General features: G+C 30.9%; 3 protein-coding genes and 1 non-coding gene across 4 annotated transcripts; 2 read left to right on the top strand and 2 right to left on the bottom strand.

The window, feature by feature from the left end:
* Positions 1-1185: 1185 nt before the first annotated feature.
* Positions 1186-6745, bottom strand: LOC126832831 (juvenile hormone epoxide hydrolase 1-like). Its single transcript, XM_050563824.1, has 5 exons — positions 6406-6745; positions 4549-5090; positions 3636-3847; positions 2080-2311; positions 1186-2015 (listed from the first exon to the last, which is right to left on the bottom strand). The coding sequence occupies exons 1-5, from the start codon at positions 6595-6597 to the stop codon at positions 1796-1798; spliced, it is 1398 nt and encodes a 465-aa protein (XP_050419781.1). The 5' UTR covers positions 6598-6745; the 3' UTR covers positions 1186-1795.
* Positions 6746-9036: 2291 nt separating this feature from the next.
* Positions 9037-12349, top strand: LOC126832877 (uncharacterized). Its single transcript, XM_050563898.1, has 11 exons — positions 9037-9181; positions 10189-10252; positions 10326-10355; positions 10434-10460; positions 10799-10852; positions 11006-11035; positions 11136-11189; positions 11310-11360; positions 11605-11631; positions 11733-11825; positions 11994-12349. Exons 2-11 carry the CDS (start codon positions 10195-10197, stop codon positions 12224-12226), a joined length of 657 nt encoding a protein of 218 aa, XP_050419855.1. The 5' UTR covers positions 9037-9181; positions 10189-10194; the 3' UTR covers positions 12227-12349.
* Positions 9037-18457, top strand: LOC126832876 (uncharacterized). The gene is made up of 12 exons (XM_050563897.1): positions 9037-9079; positions 14756-14784; positions 16173-16236; positions 16318-16347; positions 16421-16447; positions 16531-16584; positions 16833-16862; positions 16956-17021; positions 17142-17192; positions 17432-17458; positions 17641-17733; positions 17888-18457. The coding sequence occupies exons 3-12, from the start codon at positions 16179-16181 to the stop codon at positions 18142-18144; spliced, it is 693 nt and encodes a 230-aa protein (XP_050419854.1). The 5' UTR covers positions 9037-9079; positions 14756-14784; positions 16173-16178; the 3' UTR covers positions 18145-18457.
* A 1574-nt stretch (positions 18458-20031) lies between these two features.
* Positions 20032-20152, bottom strand: Trnal-caa (transfer RNA leucine (anticodon CAA)). Its single transcript has 2 exons — positions 20115-20152; positions 20032-20077 (listed from the first exon to the last, which is right to left on the bottom strand). It is a non-coding gene; the product is annotated as a tRNA-Leu (tRNA).
* Positions 20153-20645: the final 493 nt, after the last annotated feature.

Below are 20645 nucleotides of genomic sequence, written 5' to 3'. Positions count from 1 at the left end.
GGCTAAAATAGGGAGAGATTTGGGAACGTAACGCCAGGAAGATTTTATACCTGCGAAGAGATTATAAATTGGGGAATTAGGAGAAGAGAGGGATTTAAGTAGAAACTCTCCAGCGAGCTCCCGGCAGCGGATTTCGACAGGGGGGGAGGAGCATTCTACAAATAAGCTAGAATTGGCGATGGATTTCAAGGCACCTATGATACTACGTGGGCAGGAGGCGAGAATGGAGTTTAATTTATTTCTACGAGCGTGAGAAGCAGAGACAAATAAAAAGGAGCCATAATCTATTTTTGAACGAATGACGGAATTATAAACAAGAAGTAAAGGAACGGAGGAAGTTAGCCCAACGGGAAGTGAATGGAAAAGTAGATGGTTAAACTGAGGTACCCATCTGAGGTCCAACTTAAGCCCCAAGTAGGTGATATTATCGGAGGGAGGAATGATAGTCCCTCGAGACGAATAGGAGGCAGGTCTAGAGGGATGCGTTTTCTGGTAAAGATCATTAATTGACTTTTATCAGGCGCGGGGATCAAACGATGATGAAACAAGAGAGTTGGATAAGAGAGAGAGAGAGAGAGAGAATTGTTGGGGGAATTAATAGCCGTATGGGAAGATTCGATAAACCAGTCCAATGGGTTCTTAATTATGTGTTCCACAGTCTTACATAATGCCGACGAAAGGCGGCTGAAGTGGAGTTGTGTTTTGGGATAGGAATGGACATTAGCCGTTACCCAAATGTCAGAACTGGATGCGGAGGTGTAAAGTTTTAGTATCGAATTTATCACAAGACGAGGCAAAAACCATTATTGCTTACACCAGCCACAGAATAAGCAGAAGAGAAAGTATTCAGTTTTTACATGGGCAACTCTTATGGGATGAGGGAAATCAGTGCTGATAGGTGTAGGGAATTTCTCATTTTTCGTTCATTCTGGCTAAACTGTTCACTGGACAAACGCGGGAAACGGCGACGACATTGTTGTCGGCGTACGGCGTTTAACAAATGAACAGTGTAGCCACATAAGTCAAAGTCAAGGAAAAATTAAAAACAAGGAAATATCTGCGCTCTGGCGTCACTGCCTATTTTTCTCAATTGTCTGACCGTTTTTTTTTTTATAAGCTCTAATATTCCCTTCTGTTTATTCTGTGACACCGCCTTTGAACGTATTATGCTACAACAGACTATAAGACAGTGTAATAGTTGCATATTTATTACATGAACGAAATGATTCAAAATTGAAAACCTTAGTAGTTACTAGACAAAGTATAATACATTAAGTTTATGTTAATCGTAAAAATAGTTTTCTATTAAATTAAAATTAACATGACCCCAAACCGATGTTTGGCAACGTTTTCCCGCCAAGTAGCAGCGCTTCAAAAATAAATTTAAGTAAGAAAAAGTATACCATATTTTTGTTTTATAATATACAATTACATTTCAATGATGGTTGTTCTGTGTTTAAAAATTGTATAACCTAAAATTATAACTAAAAATGTTGGAGGAATAAATATTAAGTAATGTGTAATTAATACTACAACCGGTAACGTATTAAACGTTATGAGTTGAATTTGCTGAAAATTGTAGTATGAATAATTTTATTTGTAACGATCAATATGATAAATTATTATTTTCGAACATGACTTGTAAAATTTGAACAATATTTGTTCTTTCTCGATTTTTAGGAAGGAAAATCAAACTTTCCCATTTTTAACGTAAATCCCATTCGTTCCTGGTACGATTTAAAAATTAAACACTTCATACATAATATGATATTATAACGAGAGGGTATTAGTAAGGTTAGGTTAGGTAATAAGTTTGCTCTATTTCTTTAATAGATGTCCAGATGTCGTTGGAAAGAAATTCGGGTCGTTCGAAAGCAGCAAAATGCCCACCGTCCGCCATTTCGGTGACTCTGATCAGCTTTGTATATTTCTTTTTTAAAAACCTTTTCAAACTCAAAGTGACATTTATTTCGTGCGGGAAATTAGCGCAAGCCGCTGGCACCTTGACTGGAGCTCTGAAATCGTGAAAGTTGTTATTTTTTAATTAAAATTCAATACGGGTTATTCTGCTGTACTTACTTGTTATGCGGAAGGGACCGGTATTTAGCACTGGCGTATTCTGAATACAATCGCATCGATGTAGTTATAGAACCGGAAATCCAGTAAACTACAACGTTGTCCAACAAATCGTCCATGTCGTACATGGAAAGCCCGCCGTCCGGCATCTGTCTGTGTTTTAAGTTGGTACCGATGGAAAATTTTTCTAAAATCCACGCTGCCAATCCAACGGGTGATTCGTTTAAACCAACTCCTGTGCAAAATAAAAATAAAAAATGAATTGTTTTCTTCACTCCACGGAAAAACATTGAATCATTTGATATGTTATCTCTTATCACTTATCATTTATCTCTTATCACCACATATATATATATATATACAGGGTGTCATGTAAAGTTCTACCGAGCTTCTAATAATACATTCAGGATGCTCAATGGGTACAATAAATTAGTCACATGCCGGTCACTCAGTGGCCACCCTGTGGACGTATGTGTGGCCAGATACCAAAAAATCATGTTACATATCAATTCAACAAGATTTTTTATCCCGGTTCCAAATCTGAAATCATTTTTTTCGTAAGACAATTTTTTAATGAGATACGAGTTCTATTTTAAATAATTTTAGAATTAAAAAAAAATTAACACCATTTATTGTACCCATAGAGAATCCTCAATGTATCATTGGAAGCTCGGTAGAACTTTACATGACACCCTGTAAATATGAGCTTTGTTCGTTTTGAAAAAAAAGTGTACACTAATTAGTGTAGTGTCTGGATGAAGTGTAAGGGGTGTGATCAGGTGTGGTATTTCAAAACAAACTGATAATTTATTTCTATTGATAGTAGAATTGATTATAAATATTAGTTGATAAGAAATATGATAACGACCAACACCGAAAATTAGGTATCACACCTACTCTACGGTCGGTGTGAATAAAGTGTACAACACTATTTTTAAAACAAACAGCGTGTACGAATACACTATTTCAAAACGAACGCTTTGGTGTACACTTTTTGTCAAAACGAACAAACCTCATGGATGTGTTATCTCTTATCACTTATCATTTATCTCTTATCAACACACATATATGTAATAAACTAGATTGCTAACCAGTGATAAGAAAAAGCGTATTTTCGCGGAGGTACCGAAAACAAACGGTTCGCTGATAACCGGTTTTGGCGACGTTTTAATCAGTAAAAAGCTTTTTCCAACAGTTTGGAATGTTTGGCACCTATGATGATGCACAATCATTTCGACGGTGAGCGAACAACAAACAATCCTTATAAATCCAGACATTTTTAGCGCGTATCAGTGAACTTATTTGCTTCCGGTAGCACCGCGAAAATACGCTTATATTTACATCTGATAAGGTTCTAATTGCCACGAAGATGGCGTAAAATGGTAACTTCAATTATCTCTATTGGCGGCATGTACTTTTGCAATCCAGTTTATTATATACTTGTATGTATATATCTGTGCTTATCACTCTTATCTTTAATCTCGTGTCTCTTATCTCTAACTAAATCGTTAATCGAGAAAAATAACATCATAGTATACGATCACTATTGTTGTATTCACCTGCAGTGTCGGGTTTGGTCATCTGTATGTGCATATAACCGGTTTCTTCTAGGGTCATCGAAAACAATTTGCTCAGAGGATATGTTCGCTGCTGTTCCATTTCACTGCTGACAGCTAACGATGGCCAATACGAACCCAACACTAATCGCGTGAAATCACATAAATCTAAATGATTACCAACCATGCACATGTTAGAATGCAATCCAGATACCCTGTAATTTGTATACATAATATATAACATACATATAAAAAATATAAAAAACCAGCCCACAGTGGGGTCGATAAGGTCCTGGATCTTATCTCGGAAATAAATACTGAGAGTGATGAAATGATTCTCAAAAAGCGAGCGATAAATTCAATCTTTCCCTTTGCAAGAAAGCCATTGGATAATAATCATGAATTCTTTTGTCTTATGATCAGCTAATTTTCTTATCAATCATCCCTGATCAGTTATAGGCCCATTCTTAAACCCTTTCCGTCCCATTCCATTCCCCCTCCATCCCTCTTTCTCTTTGTGTTACGAATTCGTCATCAAGTCATCGAGGGAATCGTGTGACCGAATAGATCAGGCTGCAGATTGGTCGACGAATAGGGTTTTCCTTTCTGAGGTGTCTTTTCGTCTCGGGGAACAATAGAGGAGACCCTTTTTAAACAATCAAATCGCAATCAATTCTGTAATAAACCTGGAAATTTCCACTCGGCGGCTCACGTACGTCCAATAATGGATTCGTCTACGTTTGCTTGTCAATTTATCAATTTTTACCATGTTGGGCTACACAGGGATATGTTGGAACACAGATGAGTTACTCTGGAATCTCCGGGGAATCTACCTGTCTCCCCTCCTGCCCTAAAATGGGGGGCCCTGGTCTTAGGACCCGACGTTTGTACTCGAAATTGATTTTGAACGTGTTACCTATCCGGAAAGAGTTTGGCCATGGCTTCCACGATAACCGCACCCCAATCGCCGCCTTGGACGTAGAACTTCTTATGGCCTAGTCTGTCCATGAGTTCCACGAATATCTGGCCAATTTGTGCGGGTCCCATGCCCGGTCTCACGGCAGGGTCGGAAAACCCGAAGCCCGGCAGCGACGGCGCTATCACTTGGAACACGAAGTCGAAACCGTCTCTGGGCTTGGTCAGCATCGGTATGAGCCGGTAGAACTCCACGACGGATCCCGGCCACCCGTGGGCTATCAGCAAAGGTATCACACGGTGTTTGCCGGTGGCCGCCGGCCGGGCGTGTATAAAATGAACGTCCAGACCGTACAGGCGGGTCTTGAATTGTGGCAGAGCATTCATGTGTGCCTGCCTGGCAGCCCAGTCGTATCGGTTCAGCCAGTGGTCGACGACCTTTGCCAGGTAATCGTGGTTAAAACCGTACTCGAAGTTCACCGACTCCAATGGTTTGGCAAACGGCCTGGCCGTCCTCAGTCTGTGCTTGAGATCATCGATTACCTGTGTATCAGAAAATGAGAGTGTTAAGATTGACGAGTCTGGAAGTTGCATCAATTGTGGGGAAAATTCCAGAGAATAGGTTGAGACGGTTCGGTCGTGTTATGAGCAAAGATGAGGCAGAGGCGATGAGAGGTGTTGTGAAGACGAATGTAGAGGGAAACAGAGGAAGACCGAAGATAAGATGGATAGATGGAATATAGAGAGATATAAGGATAGCTGGGGTGATTGAACGAGATGTAGAAGATCTCGTGTAGTTGGGAGTGTAAGGTGAATTCCCTTTTTAGCTAATTCCCTGTTTAATCAAATCAAAATTATCCATTTTTCCATATCACCATCACCCCATCTTGGCCTCGTCCTCGCTTATCACTATCTCATTCCCCCTCTATCCTATCCTATTATAATATATAACAGAGCCCTGCCACTTTATCACGATTCCAATAAAGTGGAAGAAATATTATAATTATTGGATTAGTAAATAGATGTTTTTATTTGAAGACTCAAATTTCAATCATACTGTTTTTAAAAACCATTTAATTTTACGAACAGGATAGTAGTAGTTTTGTCTATTAAAAAAAATTTCTTGTATTTTAATTAATAATGAAACAGGCACCGTCAATTATTTACTAAACAAGTTTCACTTAATTTAGATCTCAATCTATTGCTTGTATTTTTTTTTTTACAACAATCTGCAACTAACTATGTTTCCTGTTATTTAAATAAATACATACGTTTAACGTGTCAAACCCAAGTGTGTAACTCAAATTGTGAAACCACTCTACTAAGTATAATGTAATCTCATACGATAAACCAGTAAAACCAGTAAACAGTAAATAATAATTGAAATAATATTAATATATTATTTAAATCCTGCTACTATTAATTAATCATTTGAGACATCTCAACATTATTGTTTTCCTACAATTATTGACGTCACAGCAGCTCATAAGCAGATTCGTTATCAGCATTTAAAGTACTATCGATTAAATAAAAAAAAATTGAAAGGGAAAAAATGCTAAAAAGATAGTAAAGTAGATTGACACCAAACCTCTAAACTCGATTGGTCGTGCAGTGATTTTTAATAGTAGATGAGTGACTTATTTTTTTGTTGTTGTCAATTATTTTATTTTCTACTTAGTAGTATTAGTTATTTCATCTTTAACATTTTAAATTAACAAACTATCGCTATTCAAACTTCTATACAATGGTGACCTACAGTTGACCAAGTATCAACAAATGTAAACATTGTTTGCCAACTGGCATTTCGTTTAGCATGTCTAAACATAACATTTGATCGTGCATTAACACTTGTACTTGCCTCGTCGGTGATGTTAATGCGAAACGGTCGGATATCGGTGTTTCCGTCCAAGTGTTCGTCGTACTTAGGTCCCCACCACACGTCTTCGGGCATCGCTTCCGGTAGGACTTCCGGTCGGTGGCAAGTCTTCAGGTAAACAATCGCCGCCAGCACGGCCGCCGAGCCGGAAAAATACAATAACGATTTACCCATTTTTTGCCCGGACCAAGTAAACTAATACAATATTATGCTCTTATGGCAAATGACTCGGAGAAGTTTTTTTTTTTACCAAATTACTTCTGAACACACCGGAAACCAACCGTCCAAGTCGACCGACCGTCGTCAGTCCACTGAAATACAATAACCGAACATAAACCGGTCTCATACTATTCATATCCTTGTTTTTTTCAATGGAGGGGACATGATCTGAACCTAACGATTATCGCCATACTACCTTACCATATTACCTATATCAACAACGAAAAAATCAAGTGTGAGTCTTATAACATTTTTCTTTTATCACAATATAATTGGTAACTAAAATGCAAAATTAAAGTTGCTTTTGTTGCATGTTTAGAGAACGATATGATATTTCAAAACTAATATGGGTAGTACTTAATTTGTCTACAAAATTGGCCGGTCGGTTGGTTGATGTTTTACAGGTGGTTAAATGGACATGGACTTATCTACATACTACAAGGGTGTTTATTATTTGTCTTAGAGCGGATTTAACTATTCGATGATACCAATAGACTTTGTTCACCGGATTGTACAGTTCAAAATATGTTTTTCCGACGATCAAATTACTAAACTCAATTGAGATCATGACTTAGGAAAATTAATTAATCTTGACACTTGTTTCATAGAGGCTAATTATTGTTCTGATCCGTGTAAAGTATATCAGTTTAAGCTAATTTAAAAACAAGGAGAATGTTTCGACACTACCGTGTAATACAAATAAATAACCTAACCTAAAGTATTAGTTTTGTATTACAATATCAAATGTATCGCCTTTTGAAGTGTTCAGCTGTTATGTTAATTATATATGGTAATTAGACAATGGTGTGAGAAACAAAAAAAATTTAGCCTTGCGACAGATAATAATCATTAATATTAATTTTTGTATAATATTATTACACCTTTTTGAATTTTAAATTGTTATGTGTTTCCACATTAATTATTTATTTTCTAGACAATTGTGTGAGAAGCAAAAAAATAAACCTCATAACAGATGTGAAACTCGAAGGTTAACGGCTATAGAAGTAACCGGGTCAAATTTTAAAGAAAAGCCACAGAAAATAAGTAAAAAATAACTAATATACTTAAGGAACTATATTATATAATTTTTTTTTTTTTGAGATTAGATTAATAATTATTTAAATTGCGCAAAATATACCTAGTAAAAATTGTTTACTTTTAAAAGTAAACCATTTTTACATAAACTATGTACTTCTTTTTAATCTTTATTTTTTGAAATATTATTGCATGCTATATATATATTTTTTTTTTTTTGTAAACATAAATAATACTTAAGTTTTTTGTTAAATGTTAATCTATTTTTGTGTTTTGGGCTAACGGCCGTATTGTAAAAAATAAAAAAAGTATTGAAATATGAAGTTTTTAATTGGGCCAAATAGTAGTTTTCAAAAGACAACAAGTTTAACAAAAACCATAAAATATTAGTAATATTACTAAAAATTTATAATAAAGTTGTTTTTACACTAGCACGGATTAAGGCACATTGTATAGGCAATTTTTTTTTACAAAAACCTAATACATTAAGTCATAACTTGTAAACATTTTTAAGGACATTTTTAACAGGAAAGATGGATCTATTTTGATATTTTATTGTTTTGTTCGGCTTATATTTTTCAGGATCCATTTTTTTAGACAAACGTGCGTTGCTATTTCCAAGTACAAACAAGTTCCCGTTTCAGATAATCTCTTTTGCAAAGACAATATTTTAATATTTATCAGAGACTATAAGTTTAAGTGTTATTAATTATGACAAAACATAAAATACAATGAATATTCCTATTTTGTTTAATTTAATACTCTCGTTCAGATTTGTGCGAATCCAGTGTTTTTTTTAGCAATAAAAAGCCGTGGTCTTAAAATCTTAAAAAAATATTCACTAAAACAAAAGTCAGTTGTCTCATATCTTTGAAAAAATATATAAAACTCACATAAGTAAAAAAAAAAACAACAGGTAACTGTATTCAATTTTATACGAATTATTATCATTTTGAAAACCGTTTTTTTACCATTTTTTCGGTAAACGTCCATTGATCAATAACCCTGTTCAAGTATTACTTAACAATAATAATTTGGTGCATTTTTTTTTAAGTATTAGGTAAAAAAATAATCCTAAAAGTACTTAAAAACAAGGCGCTTTTAAAATGTTACTAACAATTTTTATCGACAATTAATAATAATCCAATTACGATTTGTATATATGTCGACGAAAATGAAAAACAAATTTGGTTTTTATTTGTTTAGTTTGAAAAAAAATCACACGTGTTAAAATTTCTACAGTTAATTTTATCAAAAAAAAAGTAAAACAGCTATGTAAATAAATAAACACAGACAGCAATAAAATATGACGTTAAGATTTTACTGTTTCGGTAGACATAAAAGCCGGTCAAAAGGTCGTCAGAAAATCACTTTGTTTCAAGTTTTCAACGCCTATTGAACGGTTTGCTTGTAAACTCCAATACTTTATTTCCAAATAAATTAATTACAAAAATTCCAATACTTTATTTTAGCTGCAAATAGTACCTAACCATCGTCCAAGACTGTAAGTACATAGTTTATACGTTTTTTTAATTCAACTAATTAATTATATTTTCTCGCACCGACTTGTTAACGGATAAATCAATTTCATACAAATCGCTGGTTTATATAACACAAATTGTACCTACACGTAATCTATATATGTATCTTATACAGTTACTGTATAAGCTATTTTATAGGGCCGCAGGAGTAAAAAAAAATATTTAGCTCTTTTAAAACAATATTTAACCTAAAGAAAAACACCTAAAAATTAAACCTATTGTTGTTTTTTAACCTAAAAAAAAAAAAACCACACGCTATAACTTTTTGTAGTTAAGTAGAATTGTTTTTAAACTTGTATGGAATAGTTTATAGATAGAGCACACACATAGATACACAGTAATTAACTAATTTTATGAAAATTCAGTTTTGGACTTGAGATTTTTGAAAATTAAACTGAAGGTGTAAATCTAACGTGAGACTTTAACAAACACGTATAATTTTCTCAGAAATCTGTATAAAACTATTTTTTTATAATCATATTACATTAAAATCTACTGTTAAAAATACTGTTAAACTACATGTTTGATCTTTTTGTACAAATAAAAAAACAATAAAACATAATTTTAAAACCAATAACTTTTTAGCTAAAAAAATCCATAAAAGTATAAGAAAAAAGGTTCTAAACCAGATTTTTAAAATAAAATTATTATTTTATTGACAACCGTTTGAACAATTATGATTAAGAACTAAGTGCAAATCATGTACAAAGACACTATGGATTGAAACCAAAAAACACCATACAAATTTGAATTTATTCAGCTATTTTAAAAAAAATGTAATTTTAGTTGAAAATGTCAATACTTTTAGAGCTTTTCTTTATTTTATCATTTTTTTTTTTTAATTCAGCGAATTTCAAACTATCTTGGATCCAGTCACATAAGATAATTGAACTGAAGAAACATTTTGTTAGCATCTCAGCTAAGCTTAGCAGATACACACATATTTATTGTTTGTTTAATATTTTTGCAGATAAAAATGAAATTTTTATATATTTTAATATCGTTTGCGTGGGTGAACGTTTCGGTAGCTTTAGGTGATTATTTCATTTTTACACTTACATTAGACAATCTACAAAAAAAAAACTCAATATTTAACTTATTTCACAGATGATTATTTAAAACAGGTTATCTTGTTAAGTGAGTAAACATATTTTGCTTTCATACATAATTTTTTTTTTATCTTATACATATGTTTATAAATATAATTTTTTACAGACCAACAGATGAGAAATGATTCAAAAGGTAAATGTAAAATGTTTTTGACATTAGGTATAATAATATCTGAAATGATAAAATCGAAAAATTGTAGTAATTATAATATGTTAAAATTAAAAATGAATGAGGTACACTAAGGTTATAAACACAGCATAGATATTCGATTTATGTAAATCAGTTAATTTATATCATATTATAGACAGTGGTTATGCTAACAAGATGAGTAATGTTAAGTGAGACGGTAACCGCTCAAGGCATGCCATACTCTTATTTGGAAGAGTTTTATAATAATAATTAAGATAAGATTATATTTGAACCTTTTTTTTTTTTTATTCATAGCTAAACCCATTGTTTGTTTATTCTAGCTGAGTTGGCGAGAGTAATTCAAAGTGTCGTTCTTTTTGGAGGATTTTCAATGGGTAATCATAATTTTATAGATAGTAAATAAAATAATAACATTTTAGGTTATTGTATTCTACTACTCGCCACGTGTACTTGACATTGGACTTATTTTTGAATTTGGAACAAAAAAAATGCATCTAATGTCCGTTTATTTTATGTTATATTTTCAGTGGAATTAGCTTTGATTTTTGCGGTACCGGGTAAATACGTTTCTCAACATAGTATGAGATTATTCTCACACGGTTGTTTGATATTCTATTTAAGTAAAAAATGTTTTTTTTTTTTTAATTTTAATTTCAGATGCCGAAGACGACGTAATTTCTAATTTGACGTCAGAAAAACACATTATGCAACGTAAATATTGAGTAGTGAAAATTATGCTATATAAGATTGAGAAAAATCATAGACTTAAATATATTGATTTCCATAATAACAAATTACGGGCATTTAAATTGATTTCGTTTTGAATTTTAGCAAAGAAATTTTACCAAGAAATTTGGCAAGAAAAAATATGGTTTTATCAATGTAAATATAAAATTTAAATTTTTTATGCGATTATTAAACTGTATTATTATTATATATCGATGCAAGTTCAGTCATATATATGATATTATGTTTTTTACTTGAGGTCTAGTCAAGAAGTCTACAAGATGGTCTTGACATTAGTTTACATTGATTGATTTCTCTAAAAAAATCTCAACTATAGGACTACGACTGTTAGATTATACTAATCTTATAACTGTTCAATATTTTTTTATTTTGGTTACAGTACCCGGTGCATCCGACATAAACGAAGGTAATCACAATTTTTTTTTTTCAATTTTTTTGGGGGTTAGGTTAGGTTGGTCGTTTTCGGGTTCTTTAAAAGGTTAATAATTTATTTTTTTATTGTTCTAGCCGAATACGAAAACGCTACTCTAAGAGATCTGGGAAATGACAGGAGAAAGATAACTATGCAAGCTATAAAATTATTAATCCTTGATATAATAGGTAAGTGTATTCAGATCCATTTTTCCTACCTTTTTATAAATACATATATAATATTTATATGTAATATAAATACTTCTTACACTTTATTATACACTTGTAGCTGCTGTGTCTTGCAAACAAGGAAAATTAATACCGAATGAGCTAAATTTGATTTTTTTTTTTTTTCAGTGGGACCCAATACAAATTTTGAAAGTTTTTCTGTTATGTGCGTTTTGCTAGGAGTGTACCGAAGTATTAAATACCCAGATGAATTTATAAAAGAAGCTGATGGCGATGATAGAGGAACTTGTTCACTACATGACATAAAGGACGAAGTTACCAGATATTATGAACTGGATGGCAAAATTTGGCAATTCGACAATTCCACAAGGAGCTTACATTCCTTACATGTAACGATATAAGGCAACATTTTTTTTTTTCAAAGTACTATCATAATTATATTTTTGCATACCTTCCCCAATAACAGATTTGTCAATAAATTTAATGTATTTAAAAATAAACGGATTTGATCACGATTGAGAAAACATTTGTTGCTTGTGTACTGTCAGGGTCCCCACCCTAATTATTGAATAAAATACTTATTTCATCTATGATCCAGATCCTTTAATATTTTCTACACATTTAATGTTCCTAATATTATGTACTTAGATATTAAAAGTTGACAATTTAATAAATGAAAACCATTTAATATATTATACAGTGTTATTTTATATACTCGTCACACTTACATGGATAATATTTATAAATAACATACAACGCTTGTTTGTTCCAAAAATGTGTTTAGTGTTAACTATTGTTACTTATCCGGAACTTAACAAAAAAAAAAAAAACATACATGTCAAGTGGAAAGCATACATGATCGTTTGATTGCCTATACGCAGTCGCGTTAGGGGAACACGTGCTGGCTGAATTTTTATTTCAGCTATTTAATTACAAAAAAAAAATTCATTATATTTATTAGTTGTACAGGTTTTTTTTCGGGCATTCGTAAAATGTAAATGGACATGCCAACACCGATTTAAAAAAAAAAAAAATGTTCAACAAAAATAGATAATATGATGATGATGATGGTACACCACGACATCAAGGGCTTTTAAAAAATAAACGTTTATCTGAATTACACGTTCAAACTTGAAAAACGGTATCGTATAAATTGAATACTGCTAATTTAATTAATTTTTTTAATTATCTGTCTCGATCGTCCCGTGTTTTGGTAACTGTGCAAACTTTACACTCGGTAAAATCTAGACCGAAATGGACCTGAAATGCAAAAAAAATTTGCTGTAACACAAGTGTAGCTTTAACAAAATTAACTGATTCTCATATAAAACCGGGTCCGTTCCGAAAAAAATCAAATTGCAAATTAGCATTTCAAATATTTAGTAATTCTGTAGCCTTCACAACAACTCACACTGCGATATTGGTAAAATGTATGAACGATTTATTAGATACTTTAAACGGTAATTCTTTATTTGATAAGAATTCACTGAAATGCGCTTGATCAGAAACTGAGGCGTTGGAATTTTTTTTAATTTAGCAAAAGAGTGGAACCTAATTTATAAAATATTACAAATAAAGATAACACTCGTCCACCTTGTTTTGATGGCACGGTTTGGACCATATCGGCCTTATTAAATGTATGTGAGGATCAAAAAAAAATTTGGGTTTGAATATCTCATGGCGGCTAGGTTAAATCGAGATTTTCCTGAAAACGCCTGATTTTTAATTTAACTGTGCATTATCTCTATATATTAAAATTTCTCGTTTCACAGTGTTTGTAACAACTCCTTTTTTATTAATAAATTGCTTTTAGTAACGAAGTACGATAATGTTGGCTTTAAATATTGAACGGTAAACAATTGCGCCCCCCCCCCCATTAACATATTTATTGGAGTTGGTTGTTGAAAAAAAATTATGATTTTATAATCACGTCTAAATTTTAAAAAAATGTCAATAAACCGTTTTTATGGGCCGCATTGTAGTTTATTAAAGCTTATTATTGAAATAATTAGACCAAAAGAAAAATGTATCATTTGAATATCATCGGGATAAATAAGATTTATTTCTAGTCAATAAGTATCATGAGTATTAATAATATTGTCACTTTTTTTTTTAATACTAAAGACTACACCCTTATGTTTATAATTTTTTTTTCTTCTATTATTCCACCTGTCTATGGTCGTTATACTGTAAAACGGGTTAGGAGATACAAATTATTACAAAATTGTACGATTTTTTGTTCTATCATGTTCACGCAGGCTGTTTAACTATTTCAACATTTTTAAACGATTGTAACTTTTCAAAAAAATTATTTATACTCGAACACAGGGTGCCCACGGTAATGTTGTTCCCTTTATTAATATTATTTGTAGGTACTATATGTCAATGAAAAACTATATGCGGTCAATAAGTACTATAATCGTGTACATTATAATTAAGTATTGAACAATTTATAAAATAAAATAGTTTGCCAAAAAGGTAGTACAAAAAAATAATCCTAAAATTACTATGGAAAAAAAACGAGGCGTTAAAATTTTGAAATTTCAGTAACAATATTATTATCGACGAATAATAATATAATCCAAGTACGATATTTTGTAAATATGTGGGCGAGCATGAAAAACAAAAAAAAATTATTTATCGCGGTTTGGTTTGCAAAAAAACAAATCAGACGTGTTCAAATTTCTACGGTTCATTTTATATATATAAAAAAAAAGTACAAAAGATATATGTAAATAAATCAACACATTGACATCCATAAGATATGACGTTAACGTTTTACTGTTTCGGTGGACATAAAAGCCAGTCAAGAGGTCGTCAGAAAATCACTTTGTTTCAAGTTTTCAACGCCTATTGAACGGTTTGCTTGTAAACTCCAATACTTTATTTCCAAATAAATTAATTACAAAAATTCCAATACTTTATTTTAGCTACAAATAGACAACCATCGTCCAAGACTGTAAGTACATAGTTTATACATTTTTTTAAATTTAACTAATTAATTAATTATTTTTCTGGCACCGACTTGTTAACGAATAAATCAATTTCATAAAAATCGCTGGTTTATATTACACAAATTGTACCCACACATAATCTATATATGTATCTTATACAGTTACTGTATAAGCTATTTTATAGGGCCACGGGATTAAAGAAAAATATCTAACTCTTTTAAAATAAAAATTAACCTAAAAAAAAACACCTAAAAATTAAACCTATTGTTGTTTTTTAACCTAAAAAAAAAACCACACGCTATAACTTTTTAAAATATAGTCAAATTTTTTTTAAACTTGTATGGAACAGTTTTTAGATACAGCACACACATAGACACACAGTTAAACTACTTTTGTGAAAATTCAGTTTTGAGCTTGAGATTTTTGAAAATTAGACTGAAGGTGTAAATCTAACGCGAGGCTCTAATAACCAAATGTAATTTTCTCAGAAATCTGTATAAAAACAATTTTTTTATAATCATATTAAATAAAAATCTACTGTTAAAAAATACTGTTAAACTACATGTTTGATATTTTTATACACATAAAAAAACAATAAAACATAATTTTAAAACCAATAACTTTTAAGCTAAAAAAATCCATAAAAGTATAAGAAAAAGGGTTATAAACCGGATTTTTAAAATAAAATAATTATTTTATAGAGAACTGTTTGAACTAAGTCATGTACAAAGACTATGGATTGAAACCAAAACATATCAAACATTTTTGAATTTTATTAAGCTGTCTAAAAAAAAAAAATGTAATTTTAAGTTGAAAAATTTGAAAGTTTTTAGAGCTTTTTCTCTCTTTTATATAGTTATTTTTTTAAATTCAGCGGTTTTTGAAAACATCTTGGATCCAGTCACATGATATAATTATGATAAACTACATATTTTATACATTTTGTACACATAAAGGAATATAATACAAAAAAATAATAATAATAAAAAATCATTTTAAAACCAATGACTTTTTAGCTCCGCGTCGAAGCTAAAAAAATCCATAATAGTATAAGGAAAAAGGTTCTTAACCAGATTTTTAATAAAAAAAATATATATTTTTTTATCAGAGTACTGTTTGAACTAATATGGGTTGAAACCAAAAAACATCAAACAAATTAGAATTTTATTCGGCTATTTAAAAAAAAAAAAAAATGTAATTTTAAGTTGAAAAATTTGAAAGTTTTTAGAGGTTTTTCTCTCCTTCATAAAGTTTTTTTTTTTAATTCAGCGGTTTTTGAAAACATCTTGGTGCCAGTCACATAAGGCATTTGAACTGAAGAAACATTGTGTTAGCATCTCAGCTAAGCTTAGCAGATAAATACATATTTATTGTTTGTTTAATGTTTTTGCAGATAAAAATGAACATTTTATATATTTTACTACCATTCGCTTTGGTCAATGTGTCGGTAGCTTTAGGTGATTGTTTTATATTAAAGCGTACATAAGACAGTAAAATTCTGTAAAAAAAAAAAACTCAATATTTAACTTATTTCGCAGATACCTATTTAAAGCAAGTTATCTTGATGAGTGAGTAAACATTTGCTTTCATAAACATTTTTTTTTCTTTATTCTTATACTTATTTATATAATTCTTTTACAGACAACCAAATGAACATCATACCAAAACGTAAAAAATATTTAATGAAATAATACTAAAATATAATAATGTTTTTTTTCTTTATAGCTAAACCCATTATTTGTTTATTCTAGCTGAGTTAGGGGGACTGATTCAACGTCTTATTCTTTATGGAGAATTTACAATGGGTAATCATAATTTTTTATAGTATAAAAAATAATAATAATGATAAACCTCACTTATAATCATTAAATTATATTCTACTCGCCACGTCTACGGCCATTTTTTCTACTCAATTAATATTTTAATAAATCTGAACACATTTTTTCCCAATTCATAAGACATCCTATGTGTTTACTACTTGACATTGGACTTATTTTTTAAGTTGGAATAAAAAAAAATGAATCTAATGTCATTTATTTTATATTATTTTCAGCGGAATTAGCTTTGATTATAGCGGTACCGGGTAATAATTTTTTCAACATAGTATGAGATTATTCCCACACGGTTGTTTGATATTCTATTTAAGTGAAAAATGTTTTTTTTAATTTGATTTCAGATGCCGATGGAGACGTAATTTCTAAATTGTCAGTTAACACAGACGGACACATTCCCATTAGGCAACGTAAATATTAAGTAGTAAAAATTATGCTATATATTATTGAGAAAAATCATTGACTTAAATATATTGATTTCCATAATAATAAATTACGGGCATTTAAAATGATTTTGTTTTAAATTTTAGCAAAGACATTTTACCAAGCACTTTGGAGTAACAAAGAATGGTTTTACCAATGTAAATATAAAATTTTTCTTTTTATGCGATTATTTAACTTAAACGATAAATATTCGAGTTCAAAGTCATATTCATATAATATTATTTTTTTTACTTGAGGTCTAGTCAAGAAGTCTACAAGAAGTCTTGCCATTAGTTTACATTGATTGATTTCTCTAAAAAAATCTCAACTATAGGATTATGACTGTTAGATTATACTAATCTTATAACTGTTCAATATTTTTTTATTTTGGTTACAGTACCCGGTGCATCCAACATAAACGAAGGTAATCACAATTTTTTTTGGAGTTATTACTTGGTAAATTACTAATGTACAAGTTCAACAGAAGAGGGGCACACACTATGAATAGTAAAACTAAGCGTACTCGTTGGGGAAGGGTTGGGTTAGGTTAGGTTGGTCGTTTTCGGGTTCTTTAAAATGTTATTAATTTATTTTTTATTGTTTTAGCCGAATACGAAAACGCTACTCTAAACGATCTGGGACATGATAGAAGAATGTTCACTGTAATAGCTATAAAATTATTAATCCTTGATATAATAGGTAAGTGTATTCAGATCCATTTTTCCTACCTGTTTATAATTACATATATAATATTTATATGTAATATAAATACTTCTTACACTTGTAGCTGCTGTGTCTTGCAAACAAGGAAAATTAATACCGAATGAGCTAAATTTAATTTTTTTTTTTTCAGTGGGACCCAATACAAATTTTGAAAAATTTTCTGGTATGTGCGTTTTGCTAGGAGTATACCAAAGTATTTTATACCCAGATGAATTTATAAAAGTAGCTGATGGCGATGATAGAGGAACTTGTGCACTACATGACATAAACGACAATGTTACCCATTATAAAAAAGAAGGAGACCAAATTTCGGTATTGGACCCTACTACAGGGACCTACAATCCTTTTAAATTAGAATTAGATCACAAAATTTACGAAAGTAAGTAATCAAAACTGTTTTTTTTTTTTTTAAATACATTAATTAAAATATAGTTATACTACTATAATTATATTTTTGCATACCTTTTAAAAACAGATTTGTCAATAAATTTAAAGTATTTAAAAAATAAAAACACTTTTGATCACGATTAAGAAAACATTTGTTGCTTATGTATTGTCAGGGTCCCCACCATAATTATTAAATAAAATATTTATTTCATCTATGATCCAGATTCTCTAATATTTCTACACATTTAATGTTCGTAATATGTATTTCAATAATAAAACTTGACAATTTAATAAATGAAAACTATTTAATATATTATACAGTGTTATTTTATACTTGCCACACTTCATGGTTAATATTTTTATACAATACAACGCTTGTTTGTTCCAAAAATGTGTTTAGTGTTAACTATTGTTACTTGACAAAAAGGAAACCTTTAACTAAAAAAAGTTTGCTTGTATTAAAAAGCTTCTTTTTTTTTTTTACTTCAAAACCAACCAAAATAGTAATACCTTTGAAAAAACAGATAGGCAGTGTTTAGTACAAAGATACGATATTTTAAGTTTAAGTAAGTAGTCAAATATTATGGAACGACAATGTAACCTTAACGTTTTAGAGCGAAAATAATTTCGATTAAGTAACAAATTCTTGATGAATAGACGACACGACTCACGTTTGAATAAAGTTTATTGAAGCAAATAATTAAAAGGAAATAAAATAAAAGATGAAAAAGTAAAATAGGTAACGATCAGACTATAAGTAGCTTCACTGTCTTTAATCAACGTTGATAATATTTTAGAGCTGTTATAATATTCAAATAACACGAATATTCTATCATGGTCTTATAACCAGATCCGATATCCCCCCACACGAAAAAGCGTAGCCTTTTTTTCCCAATATGGCGGCCACAGGCGTGCATTGATCAGCCGACACGTAATTCAAACTTCTCGAGGAAACTTCACGCCTGTTGCCGCCATATTGGTAAAAAACGTTTACTCTTTTTCGCGTACGGAGTGGCATTCGGTCATAGGTTACCAAATGATAACCAAATGTTTACCGGACCTGTTTATAAGATAGTGATACTTATCAACAAGAGTATTCTTATCTATCTGAACGCAAAACGCATACTATCGAAAAAATCAAAATTATGAACATCACAAATAAAAATATTACAGTTTTACGCTCAACGAACAAAATATAATGTTAATATCGCATTTGTTTGGATCATTTGGTTTTTTTTTTCAACGACTCTTAAAAATGTATTACTGATAGAACTTGGGTAGTTATGAAAAAGAACTGTGCAGAATACATTTTTGATGGAAGAAGTGTAACCAAATTTTTGTAAAAAGTGCACCTGAATCGTTATGTCTCTAAGGTACTAGATAATATGTACTCTTGTAACAAATTAACAACAAATGGTTTCACCAAATTGATTTTAACATTTTTTCATACGGTTTACTTTCAAAGCGGTTAACGAGATGGTGACCACAAAGTTGCATAATTGTGTGAAATTCAATATCAAGTTTTTCATAGAAAACTACGACTTTTTCATCCAAGTGTTCTAAAATGTATTATTAATTTAACTATGTTTAACATTATGATGTCGTTATACATCGATTAATTAAAAATATAAAAGTATTTGATAACAAAAAACCGGACATTAAAAAAAAAAATGAACGATTTAACCATTTACGTATAAATTTGAGTTAATCATTGTTAGACTTATAATACGATGTATTATTTTAGTATAAAAAAAAATCCTGAAAGCATCGATGATTTATTAATTATCAGTAGTTAAAATTAAAACAATGGCAAATTTATAGGAAATATAATTTGTAACGAAAATCGTTACAGTTCTAGGGATGTGAAAAAAAAATGCAAAAAAGATTTGTCAGAAGTGGGATTCGAACCCACGCCCTCAGATGAGGACCAGAACGCTCAACACCCGTCGCAATGATGGGTAAGGGGAAACCTTGAGTCTGGCGCCTTAGACCGCTCGGCCATCCTGACGTTGGAGCCCATTTGATTTTTTTAGGCATTTAAAGCCCAAAGGCACGGCCAATTGTAATGTAAAATTGACATTTACAGACACTTAAAATCGACTACTATAATACTATGTACAATAATAATTATATGTTAATGTGTAAAATATTTACCACACAAAGACTGTCCAAACACTCGTGTTATACATTAATTTGACTAAGGGGCACATGCGCAACTTGGGGAGGTGCTAGGGGGACTTAAGCACCCCTAAAAAATTCAAACTCCAATCATTTTGATTTGTACGCACACAATGTTAATAATGTCAAACAAAGTCTGTTGAAATGTTTTATTTTAGAACATTTTTGTTTTCAAAAATATTTTATATTGTATTTAATCGTTTGAACATATTATATTTAGTCTGGCATACATAATTTTAGCACACTCTAAAATATAGCCTATAACAACTCATTCTTCTTCAAACTTATTGTTCCTAAGAATATTTTGATCAAAGTTTTGAAAA

Source organism: Adelges cooleyi, unplaced genomic scaffold, assembly GCF_023614345.1.
Source record: "Adelges cooleyi isolate 19-005CV unplaced genomic scaffold, UGA_ACOO_1.1 ACOO_flye_CR_arks_rails_tigmint_CR_PRNA_167, whole genome shotgun sequence".
Lineage (NCBI taxonomy): Eukaryota > Metazoa > Arthropoda > Insecta > Hemiptera > Adelgidae > Adelges > Adelges cooleyi.
Note: the sequence above shows the minus strand (reverse complement) of the source record. Positions and strands in the feature narration are given on the sequence as shown.